Source organism: Typopeltis vanoorti, unplaced genomic scaffold, assembly GCF_054136105.1.
Source record: "Typopeltis vanoorti isolate ZY-2024b unplaced genomic scaffold, IOZ_Tvanoo_1.0 HiC_scaffold_24, whole genome shotgun sequence".
Classification (NCBI taxonomy): domain Eukaryota; kingdom Metazoa; phylum Arthropoda; class Arachnida; order Uropygi; family Thelyphonidae; genus Typopeltis; species Typopeltis vanoorti.
This window is the reverse complement of record NW_028328064.1, coordinates 3,414,083-3,434,773: the sequence shown is the minus strand read 5'-3', so window position 1 is coordinate 3,434,773 and position 20,691 is coordinate 3,414,083. Positions and strand designations below refer to the sequence as shown.

The 20,691-nt window shown below is 35.0% G+C and overlaps 1 protein-coding gene across 2 annotated transcripts in view; it reads left to right on the top strand.

Annotated features, from left to right (window-relative positions):
* Positions 1 to 20,691, top strand: part of SCAP (SREBP cleavage activating protein) — a 408,865-nt gene that overhangs the window by 196,980 nt on the left and 191,194 nt on the right. For both annotated transcript variants that reach the window (XM_090415224.1, XM_090415223.1), the window contains exon 15: positions 14,658 to 14,823. In XM_090415224.1, coding sequence (XP_090271350.1) covers positions 14,658 to 14,823 — 166 coding nt within the window. The remainder of the gene's footprint in view (positions 1 to 14,657; positions 14,824 to 20,691) is intronic.

The following is a 20,691-nucleotide window of genomic DNA, read 5'->3' as shown; positions in this document are numbered from 1 at the left end:
AATGTGAGCCCTAACCAGTTTTTCCAAAATCTTCACTACCACTCCTGAAATACTGATTTGGATACATAGTCTTTGCACCACCCTTGTGCAATGGGATTGCCATACATTCTTTTCATTCTTGCAGAATCTTCCCTGTTCTGAGACTCAAATTATATAGCCTGGTCAAAGGAATAGCCAGTTTAGCTGAACACTGCTGATGAAGGGTAGAAATCAGCTGCTTAGCAATTTCAATAAGTTAGGAAGAAAAGTTCTACCAACTTTCTTTTAAGGAATGAAAAGGCATGGGAAATTTTAAAATTCATTTTATATACCGTATTTGCTGGCGTATAAGGCACACTTTTTTCCTTTGAAAATAGGTCTGAAAAACAGGGTGCGTCTTATACGCCGATATTCATTTTTTTTATTACTTTCATTTCTGGAAATTTTCTCTGTTCCAAGTTATGCGATTTCTTTCTTGCTTCCTTGCGGTGTGTGTGAGAGCATTCCAGTTACGTAGAGTTCAGTGGATGCCAATGCGCTGTCATAGATGATCACAGCTGTGTTCCTGTTTGTTTAAACTTTCCAATTGTTGTTGCGGTTGTTGTGAACGGTGATAAATTTTCTCTAAATTTCTTGGCAAATTATGGCTGAAAAACATCAGCACATTGCTACGATATTGCATACAAACTATGTGTGATTGCATATGCTAAAGAACATGGAAACACAGAGAGGCATTTTGGGAAAATTCCCCAACTGAGAAAATGATAAGAACTTGACGAAATCAGGAAGAGGATCTAAAAAAAGCAACTCACGATAAATATAATCTACAAAGTGGAACTGCAAAATGGCCAGAACTTGAGAGAACTGAATACTTGGATTTGAGACCACAGAAAAGCAGGACTTTCAGTGTCTACAAATTGAATTTCATCGATTCGTCATTTTATTTTGAACTTTCGGAAACGAGAAAATTTTGAACTTGCGCAAATAGGAAACATGGACGAGATTCTGCTGACTTTTGATGTGCCCTCAAACAAAACTGTAGATTCCAAGGGCACAAAAAATATTTCTGTTAAAACTTCTGGGCACGAAAAAACTCACTACATGGTTGTTTTATCCTGCTGTGCTGATGGGATAAAATTACCGCCACTATTGATTTTTAAAAGGAAGACGCTACCCAAAGAAAAAACTGCTTAAAGGAGTGTTTGTATATGTTCATGCAAAAGGCTGGATGGATGGAGAAGGAATAAAGTTATGGATAGATATAATTTGGTCTAGGTGCCCTGTAGGACTGTTGAAGAAGCCTGCCCTGCTAGTATGGGATCAGTTTCGTTCTCACAGAACAGAAGATGTTAAAAACTCAGTTAGCTGTAATTCCAGGAGGTCTAACTAGTCAGCTTCAACTTTTAGATGTCTGTATTAATAAACCATTTACGGGATTTATGAAGGGGAAGTAGAACAGCTGGATGCAGTCTTCAGATTTTGTGGTCATGTCGTCAGGAAGAAGGAAGATGCCTAGTATTTCGCAAATTTGTGAGTGGGTCAAAGCTTCATGGGATGCTGCGAAAACTGAGACAGTGGTTAAATCATTTAAGAAGTGTGGCATTAGTAATGCACTGGATGGTACAGAGGACAATTTGTTGTATGAGGACTCAGATTCTGATTTAGAAAAGGTTTCAAGTGTCTCTTCATTTAGCTCTGGAGATGAATTTCTGGGTTTTGACGAAGAAGATTAAAAGATGGGACTCTTTCCTAGTTAGATTAGGTATTTGTTGAAAGTAGATCTACTTATTACTTTATATTTGAAATACTGTAAATTCATTATAATATTCAGTGATATTTTTTTTCCTAAAAAAATGTGTACAAAAAGGGGGTGCGTCTTATATGGCGGCAAATATGGTAATTAAAAAAATGTAAGCCAGTAAACGTTCAAAAACTATAAGACAAAAATAATTTTAAGGTTTATGCAGATATGATGATTTTATTATCAGAAAAATTAGGGAATGGCTATCTGGGAAAATTTCAGATATGTAATTAGTGTCACCCTCTTTTACATGTAGAGATATTTTTCATGAAACTACCAAAAACTGTCTCCAAATTAAAAATTGTTTATTGGCCCACTTTACCAAGATATAGAAACTCTGGGGAATTAATTCCACTTGGGATTATCCATAATCCTCGGACAACATGTCGAGTCTAGTTACTACAAGCTTCATTCGTTAGGTTTGTGTTAATTCTATTGGAAATAATATATGGTCGAATGGCTTCTCTAAAAATGTGATTTTCAACAATTCTAGCGCTTATTGCAAGTTAATTAAATGACAAATGATACTTGATTGTTGAAAAATAATAAAATCATATTCTCAATTTTATATTAAATATAATTTGCAGTATTGTCTTACTAGGGATTATATTGAATCATTTAAAGTGCTTTCTTAGAACAATTCCTTATTTTAGTAGAAAATGAAGCTTTCTAATAATGCTCATTTCATCTCTTATAGAATGATTCCCACTATTTCTAGTCTTTGCTTCGTGTAATTACAGAAATTCTCAGAGATTCCATTATCTTTGGACATGTTCTTCATTATTTTTCTCCTTAAAGACAACAAGAATACTAGTAATTTAGACTTTTGTATTTGTTCTCGAAATGTCATGAAGCCTTAGAAAAGAACAAAGCACAATTCATAATCTTCACGTCATTGCAGGAGTTCCTAAATGTACAAGTTAATCCCGAGTATGTACTCCAGATGTTACTCACAAGCTCCCGTTTGTCACAACAGTCAGATTACATTTGCACTGCAATGTTTGGTATCAGAATGGTTTAGAAACGGCGATAGGGTTGATTGAAGGAATTTTTTTAAAATCATTTTGTAGTATAATATTTATACAGAAAATATTTAAAATTAATATTATTATTTCATTAAGTCGTTATTTATACATACGGTACTGTGTGTGTATGTGAGAAAGGAGGCTGAATTATTCATGGAAAACTTTGAAAAAGATATCCTTCTATCTACAAATCCAAAACCACATAGATGCATAGATGATACATAGATGCAACCAGATACATAGATGACATATTTATAATCTGGAAATACAGTGCGGCTAAGTTACACGATTTTCATTCATCTATTAACTCCTTCCATAGTAAAATTAAATTCACTTTAGAACTAGAAAATGAAGAAAAATTACCTTTACTAGGTGTTTTAATTTCGAAAAAAAAAAAAAGCAGGAGGCCTCTCTCTTAGTGTATACCGTAAGTCTACTCATACAGGTTATTACCTACATTTCTCTTAATTGCACCATATATACACACACTTGGTCTTTGACTTATGACTGACTTCCGTTCTGGCTGACAGGTCGTAAGTCGATCTGGTCGTATGTTGGCCATATATTTATTAACAGTATTCTTTAACCTTCTAATCTTTTTATCATCTTTATAATTTATTTTTATAATCTTTTAAATTTATAATTATGTATATTGTACATAATGTGAAAAATAATACTGTACATACTGTACTGTAAACACAAAAATACAATCTAAAATTAATGTAAAAATTAATACAAATGAAATTTGCAAAATCAATTTTTAATCTTTGCTTGTGCTGGGTTGTGGATCGTCAGGGTCATGTTCGTGGGTTGAGGTAGGAGATGTTCTCTTGATGAGGATCATGCTGAGCTTTGTTTGAACAGTTTGTTTCTTTTTTTCTTCATATATCTCATGATAACAACGCACAGCATCTTGAATGATACGTTCAACCTTTGTGAATCATTCGACATTAGGGTCCATTGCTTTGAAACTGGTGAGAGCAAAATTTATTCAGTTGCGAAAAAGAATGTGATAAACTCTTTGCAGTGAATTTCTTTTCTGGCTCCTCTTCTTTCTCTTCTTCTTCTCTCGCTTTTTCTTCTGACACTCTCTGTGCTTCCAATTCAATCAACTCTTCATCCAAAAGTCCTTTTATTTCACAATCTATCAACTCCTCTATGTCTTCTATTTCACATTCTAATTTAAGATTTTTTGCTAGTTTAACTATTTTTTCTGTAACCCCTTCCAGTTCCTCTCCTTTTTCAAATCCTTCAAATGTATTCGCATAACATTTTAGACACTTTTTACAAATTCCCGACATACAATTCTTTGTTACACATTCCCATGTGGAAGAAATATTCTTGATACACTGAAGAATGTTGTACTGCTTCCAAAAGTCTCGCAAAGATAAATCAGCATCAGAATCTATCGCTTCAATGGCTTGTGCAAATGTCATTCTGAAGTAGTGAGCCTTGAATGCTGAAATAGCACCCTGATCCATGGGTTGAATGAGAGCGGTTGTGTTAGGTGGCATAAAAACCACTCTAACATCACGTTGAAGGTCATCCAGATGAGGAGGGTGGCCAGGGGTATTGTCCATAATCAATAAAATCTTGAAAGGGATACCTCTCTCCGCACAATATTCACGAGCCTGGGGAATAAAGCAGTTCATGAACCAGTCTTCGAACAGTGCTTGAGTCATCCAAGCTTTAAGGTTTGAATGGTAGTAAATGGGCAGTGTGTGCTTGTTGATGTGCTTATGTGCACGAGGGTTTTCTGAACGAAAAATGAGAAAAGGCTTCAGCTTAAAACCTGCGGCATTCCCACCAAGCAACAAAGTCAACCAATCCTTAAAAGCTTTGAATCCTGGCATCCTTTTTGCTTCTTGGTGTATGTACGTACGATTAGGCATGCGTTTCCATTGCAAGCCAGTTTCATCTACGTTAAATTTTTGTTCTTGTAGATAACCTTCTTTTTTGATTAAAGAGTCAAAACTATCAATGAATTTTTGGGCTTCATCTACACTTCCTGCTTCTCCTGTGACACGTACATTATGCAAAGCAAATCTTTTTTTAAAACGCTTAAACCATCCAGTACTAGCCTGAAAATCTTCTGCATAATCATCTTCGCCGCATGATTTTAAACTCTGAAACAGACTTCTAGCCTTCGCTTGCGCTGTGCAAAGGCTCATGGGTGAATTTTTCTGTATTAAATCTTCCATCCACATAAACAACAATTTCTCCATTTCATGGATGGGTCCCTGTCGTGGTTTGGTTAAAATTGTAGACTTCATAGGTGCGGAACCTTTCACACTTCCCGAATTCTTTCTTTGTCCTTAAGTATCGTCAATACCGTGGAATGTGATAACTTCAAGTCACGTGCTATCGTATTCACTTTCTTTCTGCCTTCATACTTCTGGATAACTTTCATTTTACACTCTCAATCAGTAGTTTTCCTTGACTTCTTAACTGGCATATCTGTAGATGAAGGCATTTTCCTTTTACTAGATATTTTATGGGTAGTATTTCAGTAGAATTTTAATTAATACACCACATGCTACAGATGCTTGAAAGCGACTGAGTGTATGTGAGAGATAGTTATCGTGCGATAACCTCGTACAATAACTATCGTATCCCATAGTTATTGTATGCACAGCTGCCTGATTTATTATTAATTTATTATTTTTATTTTTTTTGGTCATAAGTGCGGACGGACGTTAGTTGACGACCAGGTGTATTTGTGTGTGTGTGTGTGTGTGTGTGTGTATATATATATATATATGTATATATTGCAAAAATTAGGTATTATACATATGCTGAAGAAAAGGGTAATCTCTATACAAAGAAGAATTACATTCTCTTCTCCAACTGTTGATGAGCAATGGATATTCTCAGAAAATGGTACCAAGAATACTGTTCTCTACATCTGCTCCACAATAAATTCCTGACATTTACTAAAGAGATTGGGGCTTTTTAGTAAAACCCTTTTGGCAAACATCCTGGAGGTTACAATATTCCATGTTCTTGTGGCCTTGCTTACATAGAGCAAACATTTAGAAGTTTGGAAATTAGGCATAAAGAGCATATTGAAGATGTCAATAACAACAGAGAAGACAGCTCAAGCTTAACTCTCACTTCTCCCATACTCACTGCAATATTGAATGGGACAAGAGCTCCATACCTTACATAGAAGACAACTTCAGTGCCTGCAACATCATGGGAATATTACGATGGTTATCCACTCACAAGGCACACTCAACAGAAACCAGGGAATGATCCCATGTGATATTTGGAAATCACTTATTAGATCTTTCTTCATGTCAGACTTTAACTTTTCTGTCAACTATCATGCATATCTACCGAATAATGACTGACTCATGCCAGCTTCTCCATGTGTTTCTGCTTTTTTTTCTTTTTTTTTTAACTTTTGTAAAAAAATTACTTTTGTATAACGGTGCTAATATGTTCGGTTTTAATTATGTAATCGTTCATGTCTGTTGTATTTATTTTTTTGTTCTTCCTAACCCAGAAGAAGCCACTAACATGTGGTGAAACTAGTTGGTTTAACTATCTATATTATCAGGACCTATTAAACCCAGTGTCAGTTATCATTTGTCACTTTGTGATAATTTTTGAAGATTTTAATTATTTTGTGTGCAGTTTCATTTGGTTTTATGACTTTGACTTTGATGGATGCCAACTACTAAAGATTTTAGGCACATGTAAGGGAACATTTACCAAACCGAATTATGTAAAATGGCTGTTTACTGGTTGCTAACATGTTTGAATGTGGGAGAGTTTTTCTCTAGAGAGAAATAAAGAGAGAGAGATGATGATTGTGATTTATGGTTTTAATGGTGCAAGGACAGCAAAGGTCATACTGCACCATTACAAAGGTTATGGCATTATATAAGACAATCATAAATATCCATGCCTGCAGCAGGATTTAAACTCATGACCTGTTGGTTGGAGAGTGGGCATGCTAACCACTTGGCCAACCAGACCGACCAGCTTTAAGAGAGAGAGAGATATGACAACTATGAATAGACTGAATCTTAGCTATGGGGATCATGTGGATCTTAGCTATAAAATAGAAAGATAGTCTAGAATTGGTGACCCGAATGTTCTGAATTAAATAATAGCATACATCATAAGAAATATTCTGTGCAATACTAAGTTTTAACAACTGTCCCAAGACAATTTTTTTCATAGAAATGCAAATGTGAAGGTTTGATGTTTTCTCTTCCATTTCTACAAATTTGGAACAGTGAGTTGCTAAAAACTACTTGGAGAACAAAGAAAATTCTTCTGTAAATACTGCCAAACAATTATTTCTTTTATTTTGTTTTTGTGAAAAAATCTGCCAGAATTTTCTAACCGAGGATGATAATCTGACACTTAAAGACAAGAACTGTCTATGTCCCATTCAGTCTAAAATTTTCTCTTTGAATTCTTAATGAACGTTGCTTCTTTCATTAGTAAGAATTTTATTCAAATCTTGAATTGTTTGAGATGTTCTGTTCCTGATAATAAGCAAAATATCTCTGGTAACTAGATTATTCTGCAAAATTAGATAGGATCAGTCTTTCTGATTTACCTCAGCATTTGTGTGATTACTGGTGAGAAATGACTAGTTCAGTTAAACTTCAACAGACTGTATAAAATTAAAGTTCACGAGAAATTGACTGATTGAGCTACTTGACCAGAAATAAATTTAATGTCTAGTAGCACACTCTTGACGACTTTTAGTTGGAATGTTACATAAATGATGACTACATTGACTTTATTAATAAATTCAACAAGTGCAAGAAAAAATCAGAAATTCCTGTGAAACAAAAAAAAAGAGAATGACGCTCACCTCAAACTCTAGAACTACTGAAAAAGAGAAAAGAACTGAAGAAATCTGAAGAAAATTTTCTAGAATACAAAATTATCTGTAAATTACCAAGGAAAAGAATTCCAAAAGACTACAAAGCTTTCAGGATACAAAAATTAAGAGATGCAGTGCAGGCAAAAACCAGCCTGAAAAAAATAGAGAAAGACTTAAATTTTAAACAGTCAATTCCATCTGCTTTACAGGATCAAAATGGAGAAAAACGTACTAATAGAAAAAGGATAGAAGAAATTGTGCAGAATTTTTATAATGATCTCTATGCAACTAAGTGCCAAGTTTCAGAACCTATCATTCCAAAACCAAGCAATATACCAGATACTTCCAGAAGAAATAGAACATGCCCTTAAGAAAATGAGTCAAGGAAAAGCCTCAGGACTTGATCATGTTAAGGCTGAAGAAATCCAACAAGGTGGACCAATTATTTTCAAAGCCTTGGCTGCCAGATTCACTTGGTACTTCAAAGAAAGAAAGATTCCAGAGGAATGGAAAACCTCAAAAACCATACTTCTATTCAAAAAAGGTAACAAGGAAGACATAAAAAACTATCATCCAATCTGTCTACTCTCTCACATATATAAGATCATGAACAGAGTAATACTGAACAGAATCCAAAACACTCTAGAAGACAACTCCAGCAGAGAGCAGGCAGGATTCAGAAGAGGCTTCTCCACAATAGATCATATCCAGGTCATTTCACAACTAACAGAAAAATGCAGAGAATACCGAATCCCTCTGCAATGCAGTCATCAGTGCCTTACTGGAAATAATTGTGGATCCTACTTATATCCACATGATAAAAGAAATTAACAAAAATCAGACCACACAAATAACCCTATTTGATCAACCTATAAATATAGATATAAAGAGAGGGGGGTCCGCCAAGGCGATGTGATCTCCCCAAATCTATTTACCAGCACTTTAGAATACATTCTGCAAAAAATAGTCCTAAATGGAGGAATAAGCATAGATGGTGAAAAGCTACAAATTCTTATGTTTGCCGATGATCTAGTACTGATATCCCAACCCAAAAGACCTAGAAGAAATGGGTAAAAAAGTATACACAAACAGCAGTAAGATAGGCTTAGAAATGAATCTAGAAAAAACAAAATGGATCAAAAACATCTACACAAGTGACAGTCACCTATGTATTGATAACATCCCTATAGAACAAGTTGACTCATACAAGTACTTAGGACAAACAATAAAAATGAATAACAATTTATCTGAAGAACTAGCAAAAAGAAAGAAAGCTGCATGGCTATCATTCAACAGACTAAAAGAAACACTTACTGATCCAAATCTTGACATCTCTCCGAAGGCAAAACTATTTAATAGTGATATTTTACCATCACTCACATATGGATCAGAAACATGGAACACGACAAGAAAAGAAGAAGAGACTCTCAGAATAACTCAGCGTGCAATAAAACACAGGATTTGTAACATCAGCAGAATGGAACATGTTAGAAACACGGAACTAAGAAAGAGATCAGGCATAAAAGATGTGGTAACTGCAGTATATGAAAGCAAGATGAGATGGGCAGGTCACATAGCCAGACTCAGGGATAACAGATGGACATATAGAATACTCAACTGGCAACCAAGAATAAAGAGAGAACCAGGAAGACCACCTACAAGATGGGAAGATCCACTAGTGAAATCTATGGGTATAACATGGAAGAGAGAGGATCGAGATCGTTGGAGGCATCTTTGTGACCTGCACTCATGGAGAAATCCTGAGTGAAACACAGGTCCATCAAGGTAATCAAGTTAGAATGTTAAGGCATGAAGTGGGCTTTTCAACTGAAATACTCATGGAGGTATCCAAGTGTTTCATCCCACTAAATAGTTAAACCAACCAGAGAATATTCACATTGTTGTAGATTAATTCTATCCATAATATGGGTAGGGATTAATCAGGTTTATATGAAGCAAGTTACTGGATTGTAACATACTGTTGAGTCTTGACAAATTAAGGGAGAGGTGAGGATGAATTTATTTACATTATGAATTTGTTAACTGGACTTCGTTATACTGGCCTGCCTAGAGAATAGAATGAATTGATGTCTTTTATGTAAGGAATATATATATATATATATATATCTTTTTTTTTTTTTTGATAGATTTTTCTTAAGCAAAGGAATCTTCAAACTCATTATGTAAGTTTACTGAAATTGAAACCTCGACATATATCAGTTAATTTCAGAATTCCTTATAACTTCTTTGTATACTTTGTGTTTGTTATTCAAAGGGTGAGTGAGTAGTAAAAAACTTGCCTCATCATTTTCATAATATGTATCCCCAAGGGCATTTTGGATACTGTGTAATGCATGATACTTCATGATTACTAATCTCGTATCAACACTTCTCCACCAAATTAATCCATCACTTGTCGGCATTTCAGTATTGTCATATCTAATATTTCAGTCTTCTAGGACACTTGTGACTAAATCAATCCACCTTAATCTTCCTCTGGATCTTTTCCCAGCCATCCTGTCCTGAAATATCTGTTTTGCTAACCTTTCCTCTCCCATTCTCTTTAAGTGACTATACCACTTTAGATTAGCTCTGCTCACACATATTCTTGAATGCCAAATTTATTCCTAATAACTTCATCTTTAACACGATTCTGCCATTGATGATATCTGTTAACTTCCCAAATTTTTCTCAGAACTCTTATATATCACCTCTAATCTTAAATCAAATGCTTTATTTCTAACTGGGTCATGGCCCTGGTTCTACCATAGGTTGATATCTATGAGATGTTCTTCAATATGAAGCTTGATTGATTTTTGTACCTTATTCACTGCTTTAAGAAAGCTCTGATCCTGGCTTTGTCCCATAAAACCTAAACATAACAGTTTGAAATATCCAGATGTGTACCATCTTTGGTGTGGCTGTAATTCTCCATATTATGGACAAACAGAAAAATCAATTGAGCTTTGTATTGAAGAACATCACAGAGATATCATCTATGGTATTACCAAGGCCATGACCTTATCCAGTCAGGTGCTTAATTCTTCTGATCTAAATGACCATCAGTCTACTAATCACTCAGTAAACTGAGATAGATCCGAAATTATTTACAAATGCTATCATGAACATGAAAGAAAAATATTAGAATCAACAGAAATTGCACTAAATCCTGTTTACATTAATGTCAAACTCGGCCAAAACTTTTCTGATTATTATTCCTCTGCTATTCAGCTGTGACTGTCTCAAGACCATGGCCTTGTACACGAGAACAACAATGTAGCTAGTCCGCAAATTCATTCTAATGTGAGCGATCCATTAAAAATTTAGAACTTTAGTAATGTACTGAAATAATGTTTTTTTGTGTATCTCTTTTTTCTTCTATGTACTATGCATCAGATGAAGTCTTCTAGAAAGAGGAAACTAGTTGTACCTTTAAAAATAAATTAGTTATTCTAATTTAATATTCAGCTATATAGTCATATATATAAATTCTGATAACTCCAGTAACTTGCCTTTTTACTTCAGGCATATACTCTAAATATACCTTTTACTTGGTAGAACTTTGCATGTGTGCCAATAGTTTTTGTATGTAATAGATATATACGAGTAAAGCAAAGTGTAGCTGCAAGCCTTTTGATCAAACATGCCAGTATGACTGAGTGATAGCATCTCTGCTTGCCATTCAGTCTCTCTGATGTACATTCAGTCTCTCTGACATGGATAGCAAAATGAACATCATCTACATAGCTAGTAGTCTGTGCTGTTCATTGCTCATTGTGAGACTATTACATTATTCATTGAAATTTGTGATGGCTTGAAAATGTAGCATGTTTGGTCTTTGGAGAAGGGCTTTCAATTTGTCTAATGTTCTAATCCACCCACTGCAGTATTTATTATAGGTTATTATTATTTAAAAAAAACGAAAAAACACTTCATGTTTAGTACATAAATAATTATTTCCCAATTTTTAGAAACCTATTATATCAGAATTGCGCTGTATATTTTGCTTTTACATTATGTAAATAGTTGAAATATTATATTTTATAATAAATTAATAAAACTCACTTTTAGCTGTGACATTAATTATAATATTTCTCCTGAGTTTTTTTTGTATAAATCACTTTAAATTGGCATTTCATTCCAGGCAGATGGATAGTATCTTTTTTTCTTTTTTTTTTTAAATGGAAAATCTTTAGTGAATAATTTAAAATATTTATATTGCACGATTTAAAATATTTCATAAATTTAACAGTATTTTGATGCCTTAGAAGATATTTCAATAATCATCCCTCTGTTTGTATGTCCTCTTAGTATATTTTAATTATTGCATAGGGGTTTTATTTTTTCTTTCTTTCTTTTTTAAGTGCAGAATACATTGTTTTTTTCATTCTTCATATGTCTATTGCCAGTAGTTTCAGTATGCTTTGATTAGAAAGACCACCTGAGTTTAATCTATTCAGTGATGTTAGGAACCTTTATATAAGGGTTTTTCCACTGAATGTACTGAAGTGGGAGGGTTTTCTCTTCTGGAAACTCAGGTTTTTCATCCTACTAAACAGATTTACCAGAAGAACATGCACAATTAATAGACATACTGTACTCACCTTGTAGCTTTTGTTGCTTCAGCCATAATTCCAGCAACAGCACTCAACAGAATAATGCTCTCTCATGCAGAGATAGCAGGGCTTTTCTTCAGAAACTTGGTAATTCCCCCCCCCCCTTTCCTAGCTCTTGCATATCAAACAAACCAGCTGGAGAACAATACTGGTCTCTCGTGACTTCAGTTCTCAATATGAACTAACTCTTCTTTCATGCAGTCAGGCATAAGTGTATGCAGTTATTCCTCTTATGTTTGATGCATTAAACAACAAGAACTTTGCTACCCTCATCACACACATTTAGCCAATGGCTACAATCCCCAATGAAATAAATAAAATACTACTCCTCTCTCTTCCCCCTCCCCGAACATATCAGACATAACAAGACCAAGCACAACTACTACCATCTTATATATCCAAGGTACATTGAAAAGATAGCTAAAGTACTCAATAAATATAATTTTCTTACCAGACATCAAACTAGCAACTTTCATCTGTTCATTTTAGTACATGTAGTGTCTTATGCACTTGTAACTCAGCTTACTGTGGATAGAGAGATAGATCTGATAACATTGTCCCTCAATACAAGAAACACATTTCCACACTGTTAGTAAAACATTTGACCAAAGACTACAGAGGCTACAGATATGAGAGTCCTGAGAAAGATTAGGGCATGAACAGATGGCATAAATGGCAATATCATATTAAAAACTAGGATATTAGGAAAGAACTTGACATTGTCAGCATCCAGGAATGCATTAGCAGAGCTAATCTCAGGTGGTATGGTCACTTAAACAGAATGGGCGATTAGCGAAACAAGTGTTCTCTGCCAGGTTGGCAGGAAAACAATCCAGAGGAAGACCAAGATATAGATGGATTGATACGGTACGTGCCTTAGACGATAGAAATATAAGATCTGATAATGTTGGAGTCTTGACAAGTAACAGACTTATTTGGAGGAAAATTGTAGATAGGGAGTTAGTAATAATGTAAATTTTTCGTGTAATACTATCATATCCTGTACAGCCCTTTGAGGGTACATGGCAAGAATTTGATGATGATACTATGTCAGGACTGGTAAACCATGTTTTAAACATTCCTTCACAGGATTTGTAGGGAGAGAACTAGAGTGCTACAAAGAAGTCATTCCAAGTTGGAAAGGTCAAGACTGGAATCAGCACCAGTCTCCCCCTCTCCTAACCTCCTAGTGATTTTAAGACACTGCAACCCAACAAAGTAAACTTCTTTTTTATCTAGAATTAGAGGATGTCATATTAGGCCTTTAGATGTTGTGTCCAATACAATTTGAATTGATTCCAACAGTAATTGTTAGGTTAGCTTGTATGTGGTGACAAGCTATTTATGCTCTGAAGATGCCAGTTCAAAATCCAGCAAAATATCATCTACTTAATAAATATCTTGCAAGCAAAGGTCGATTGGTAGAGTCTCTGCTGTAATGGCTCACTCAAAAAGATAATCAAGTCTGAGGCGCGAAGGGGATCAATCATTCGATGCTGTTGGCACTCTGCTGAGGACTGGCCATTCTCACAGGGTTAACTTCGGCCTGTAAACTGATGTATGTCAGACCTCTGTGCCCCCAGGGCACGTGGGGATATGACAAGTAAGTAAGTAATAAATATCTTACTTGTTCTTGTGGGTGGGGGTAATATGATCAGAGCATATGATGAAGAACCCATCTTCATGTGCCCATCACTATTTTTATAACAGATTGCTTTGCTGGACAGATTTCATTGAAATTTGCGATTCTCTACAAGGGTGTTCTGAGAAGTTGTGATAATCACCATGAAGAAATTGAGGTAGAACATATAGCTTACACATTATTCTACATATTCCCCATGAATTTTTATACACTTGTTACAACGTTTGCTGCATCATTTGCAATCCTTGAAGAAAAAAAAAAAGTCTTTCCCTTGTTGCACAAACCAGTAATTTTTGTTCTAGGTGTTTATCAGAACTTTTCAGCCCCCCCCACCTTCATATTTATACAAAAAATTGGTATACTTCAATTAACAGAAAAAATTAGTCTTTGTCACACTGCTTATAGCATGTGACACACTTGCACTTGTAGCTATATGCCACCTGCAAGATGTATGCTTAAACATAGCTGGATGTATTTTTTTAAAAATGCCCAAACTGGCAGGTTGTTAATTTCAATATTAATGTTTTGTAATTTATTTTGAATTTAATGTACATTAATTTATTAACAGAAGTATTACGGATCAATTTACTGACCTGGATGGCCAAAATTGATAGTGACTGTGCTCTTATTATGTTAATTATCTTTGTTGTTTTATAAATCCTACTTTTATTTAAAAAAATATATATATGTGTGTGTGAAAATTATTTGCTATTAACTTTGTACATATGTTTCTACATTTTTGTAGCATGAATTCTACAAAATTAAGACCTTCTTCTCAGTATAACAGTCCACACTATTCAGCAAGAGTATTTGCCACTAGAACTACAACTCCTATTCTAGTGAAGCTACCCAAAAGACTAAGATTTGTTTATTTCTGGGCTCGTACAAGAATGGTTCAAAGAGGACTTATGGTATGGTTCTATTTTGTTGCATTTTACTGTGATAATTTCTTGCTAATTTGGTTTATTTCAATGAAATGAAGCTATAGTAACATAGTCATTTGTTTGTGTTTGCATTTCTATCCAGTTATGGAACATAACTGGATAGAAATGCTTATTGGAATAATAAAAGTGGTTCATTCTTATACAATTTTCTGTTACACAAATTAGCTAAAACTAATTTTTTTGGGGAAAGCAAATGATCGAATGGTATTATGTAATTTATTTTACCAATAAATCCATTAAGTTTGTCATTTTTTGTGGATAGGAGTAAAAAAAGAAAGTCAACATTCATTGTCCGTCCATCTCCATACTTAACAGACCAACTTGTCTTCCTCCTCTCTTTCATTTCACATTCCTCTGTTCTTTGAAACATCTTCCATCACTCTGTCTTATCTAAAGAGTACAACTTTCAGCTGTTCAAGAAACACTGTAACAGATTTCTTTTTACCCATACATGGCATAAATGTTCTGTAAGTCTTCAACTTTTGTGGGAGGTGGTATATATATGGCTATGAGAGTGGTGGAAACAGGGAAGGACAGAAACTGCTGTAACTTGGCAAAGGATCAGAAAGCTCAAACTGCTGTTTGATTATGTAGCAATTCTTCTGTGCTTTTGGCACCATGAATTGGTGTTTTAGCCACTTTTGCAAGCTGCAGTGTATTCTGAATGCAGAGCTGTGGTTTTGGTCTCAAGCCACTTCTAAGTTTTTTTCTTGAACTATGCTGGTACACTTGAAGTATCAAGTCTTGAATAATGGTTTGGGTGGGATTAGTGGAATCAGGGATGAAAACCTTCAATTTATGATCAGAATTATTCTTGCAATAGGAATATTTGGGATCAGAAGGGTAAAAACAGCACTCAGTCCATGGGTGCAAATAATAAAAATTACAAATCTCATTTGGAGTTGACAAGAGGAAACATCCACACTATATTTGGAAGAAGAACTGGTTAAGAATAAGTTAAAGGTGTTAGGAAGAGAATTATCTCACTGACATTATGATCAGTAGATGAGAAATTTATGTTACATCACTGCTAATAGCAAATACCTCACCATTTCTTTTAGCTTGATCATTGAAACTGGAGAAAGGAAGCCAGTTTTAGTTATGAATGCTAAGTCTCCAAGGAAGGTGATTCACACTGCAGAAAATCAAATGTTAAAGATAAATATCAGAACTTAGATAAATCAGATAAATTTGGAGAACCATAGAGACATATGGATGCAGCTTATTGGGACAAGAAATTTTGATCAGATCAAAAACAGATTAAATTCTAAGTTTGGCATTATCTGACATGGAATGCCAGATTTGATGAACACAGTTCCTTTAATGTGAAGAATCATGTAACTTGGAAAGTTAAGATGAATTGTAGATCACAGTTCAGGTTCTGTTAAAAATAACAGGTCATACTTAAATATTTGGCAGTGGTTGCCAGATATTGTTTATGGCATTAAGACTGTGAATGTGGTGATAAAATGGATTCCAAGTGCTTTTCTTACAATTGGTTTTGTTGTGTTTTAATTTTTTTTTTTTTTTTCTCTTAGTGTTGCTAAAGGGCATTTTATCTGCAGTGCTATCCAAATTATTTATGATGACTGGAATGGTTGGGTGTTGGTGAGAAATTATTTGAAGAGGAAAAACATGCAATGGGGGAATGAAAGCCCAACAGATGTTTCTCACATTGAACACTGCATTTTCTGTCCATTGTCTAGGCTTGACAGTGTCTGCTATAATCAGTCATATTTTTGACTCTCTTCAAACAATCTGATAGCTGGATTATTTGGAAGCTATTATTTGCTAGCTTTTGGTGTTCTGCTGCAACCAGTCATATTTTTGACTCTCTTCAAACAATCTGATAGCTGGATTATTTGGAAGCTTCGTGATATTTTATACTGGAAAAGAAGTTATATTCTTCATTTTATCTTTATTTTACCCAATCATAAGCAAAGATGTACATATGATGATCTCTTAATCTTCCCTGCTGGAGTTAGGTCATAGCTGCTAGCTGCCATCTACTCTGTGTAGAATTTTTGTATGTAGTCCTTGAATAGTTTGTTGAGCAATATATCCAAGGGCTGTAGTTAAGGTTTACCACCAGGAATAATGGCCACATTGGTCTTCACATCTGAAAATTGTTTTACTATTTTGGGTCCTAAGTGTCAGCAGAAACTGTCCCACACGAGGAGAGCTGGGCTTCAAAATAAGGCCCCTGGCCATTTGTCCCAAACTTTTCCCCCTGAAATTCATGACCTCCGACATGAATTTCAGGGGGAAATTTCTTCCTCGACATTGTTTTCGTTTTGAATATTATGTAAGAGATAACTTTCTTCCAACTGCAGTAATGCGAGCATAATTGTGCATTACTGTTTTTCACTTCCAGTTGTGTGCATTATCACACATTTTTTCACTGTTTTCTATTTTCATTGTTTGGTCGTGCAACTCGACAACAAAGGCAAGTTGGCAGTTGTTGAATTGAAATGCTGATTTTCTTCAACTGAAACTGCCATGACAACCTCACTATCTATTTCTTAAAGTTTTAAACTTTTTCATGTGCGAGTTGTATGCGAAACTTTTTAATTTCTTTTTTCATAAAGTAAAATCAGGGGTGCAAGACATAAGCAAGGGTGAGTTATATTCAAGTAAATATGGTATTATTCCTCTTCTTCTTTATAAGGCTGTGATTTGGTTACTTCTCAATTACTACTATGCACACATTGACTGTGGTCACTGGGTTAGTAATCAGGAGGCAGTGGAGAAGAGTATTTGGACATGAGTGACCAAGCTTGTGATGGCTGCAAAATTTTGAGGATAGAGTGAAATTGTGTGGGTTGGAAAGTTTAGTTGACAGCAGAAGAGATGGGACATGATAAAAACTTATGAGTTACTAAAGGGAGTCTATAAGATTGACACACAAGAAATATTCACCCCTGGAAGTTGTATAAGAGTGGGGACTAGATTTTTTTGTTTTGTGAGTTGTGAATGCTCCAATGGTGAATGAGTTTAAGGAGAGGTATGATCTAAGTCTTTTGGTATTGTCTAAGTCTTTTGGCTCCATGGAGATACCATAATAAAAAGAGGCTTGGCTGAGAAGTTTTGGTGGCTTTTTTTTAATTGAAAAATTTTTTTAAATCGTTTACTGCTTTTTTCTTTTTTAAAGAGGGTTTGGGTTTGAGGCTACATTTGTGTGAGTGGTTATATTTAGTGCTTGTGTAAAAATCAATGATTTTTATCCGTTTTATTGTGTTTTCCCATGGAAAATGAGTGGTTTATAGTATATTAGTGTAAATGCCAAAAATGCATAAGAAATGGAATGCTAACAGTGAAGTCGAAAACAAGAAGGCTTGCTCTCGCTAAACAAGACATTGAAGAGGATATCGAAAGTGATTTAACTTCCACAATTGGAGGTTAAAGCAAATTATTAGACAGATGATGTGGGAATTTTAGAAAGCATTTTAAGCAATTTTAGAAAGCTCAAAGAATTTTGAGCAGAATTTAAAAGAACATAGAGAGGATAAGAAAAGCTAGTGCATAGTCAAAATTAGATAAGTAACGTTTATTGTAAAAAGAAGGATATTATTTGGTTTGCTGACTCTATCATAAAACATGCCATTGATGAGTGGGTTACTACTCCAAATTTCCCTAGAACATAAATTAAAAATATAGCACATGCAATTAAAAAACAGAAAAGAAAAGTGAAGGGTATCGTAATTCTGATAGGCACAAATGACTTAACTAGCAATAAGTTCGGTATCAGAGAGGATATGAAAGGGTTGTTGGAAGAAGCGAGAGTGAAAAGTGATGAAGTGAAAATCATAACTATATTGCCTAGATATGACAGAAATGAATTAAGAAGGGCTATGATGGCAAACAATTGTATAGAAGGAATGGATGTGTCAAGTGAGTTTGAGGGAAGAATGAATTTGTATAAGAGGGACGGTCTACACTTGAATGCATTTGGTATCAGAAGTCTTGTAAAATTATTAATTGGTATGATACCTAACACAGAGAATCAGGGGGAAACTAAATTATGATTGGAGGAATGGCAAGAATCAGTATGTATGAAGGGGTACCCAAAAATAAATGGAATCTGAACTTGGTGTGTATGCATTTTCTAGTTACGGATGATGCCACTAGGCATTGTGAGTGTGCAGTTTTCTGCTACAATCTGGCAAGTTTGTGTCATTCTGTATGAACTGATTCATTGTTCTGGCTGCTTTTTTTGTTAGTGCTTACAAGCAAGTTTGGCGATTTTGTGATGGTTGACCACAAGGAACAGAGAGAGAGAGAGAGATTGCATGAAATTTTGTTTTCTTTTGTTCTATTGTTATGCTTCGACAAGCCTTTAAAGGTGACACTTTAGGTAAAATGTGGGTCTTGGAATGGTTTTCCTCTTTCAAAAAAGGGAACATATCAATTGAAACCAACCAACATCTGGCCAACTTTGACAAGCAGAAATGATGAAAACATCGAAAAGGTTTGCCAGGCAATCATTGACGATATTAGAAAGGCCATTGAACAAGTTTCTGAAGAGATGAATTTGTCATGGAGTTTGTGCCAGCAAATTTTAACAGATGATTTGCAAATGAAACGAGGGTCTGACACATTTGTGCCCCGTTTGCTCACAGAGGATCAATAAAAAAAATCGTGGGAATGTTTGCACGATTTGAAAGAGCAAGTTCTTAATGACCAGAACTTTCTTTCAAAAGTTGTGACTAGGGGATGAGTTTTGGTGTTACGGTTATGATCTAGAAACAAGCGACAAGCCAATGGAAACATGCAAATTCACCTAGACCTAAGAAGGCACGTGAAGTTCAATCAAACATCAGGACAATGTTGATTTTTTTTTTTTTGATGTGAATAGAATTGTACATAAAGAATTCCTCCTGGACAGACAGTGAACCAACGTTTTTATCTCAACATTTTCAGAAGACTGCATGATAGTGTGCCACGAAAACAGCCAGAAATGTGGAGTAGCAGAAATTGGTTGCTGCACTATGACAGTGCCCCAGCTTCCACAGTCTGGGCTGTCCAACAGGTCTTGATGAAAAACAACATGGCAGTTGTTCCCCACCCTCTCTACTTGCCCAATCTCCCTCCATGTGACTTTTTTTTATTCCCACGGATAATGTAAACCCCAACAAAGCAGCGATTTGTTGATGTGGACAAAGTGAAAGAAAAGTTTCTGGAGGCCATAAACAGTTCTGTAACTGTTCAACTATTTTCCAGTTGAACAGTTAAACTGTTTTCAAAAAAAAACGTTGGGAAAAGTGCATTTACTCATATGGAGAGGATTTGAATATGGTATTATAAACTTTAATAAAATAAAATAAAAATCCGGTTATTTTGGAGTACCCCCTCATAAGAGCGACAATGTTATGTAACTGTGTTAATGATAGAAATGGGCGTTAACATGGGAATGACTATTAGGAGAGAATGATTTTGTTTTTGTCAGGTTTGGACTGATCTAGCATGTACAAAGATGTCTGTATAAGTAAACCATTAGATAAGAGCAGAGATCTGTAAGTTGCCCAGCTTTGTCACATAGACTACAGAGAAGATTACACAAAAAAGCATGCAGGTAACTTACGTTTGTACTCTAATGCTAGGAGTATCAGAAACAAATCAGTAGGTTTGTTGCCTGGTTCAGTACGTTGGTACTTCGCATTATAGGTGTCAGTGAGACCTGGCTATCAGAAGCAGACATAACTAACTGGTATCAAGTGTAAAGGATATAGTATTTATAGGAAGGATACACAGGATAGGAGAGAATGGGGTGTGCTGCTACTGATGTTGGATGACTTGAATCCACTTAATATCGAGACTGACTGTAATAATAGTAAC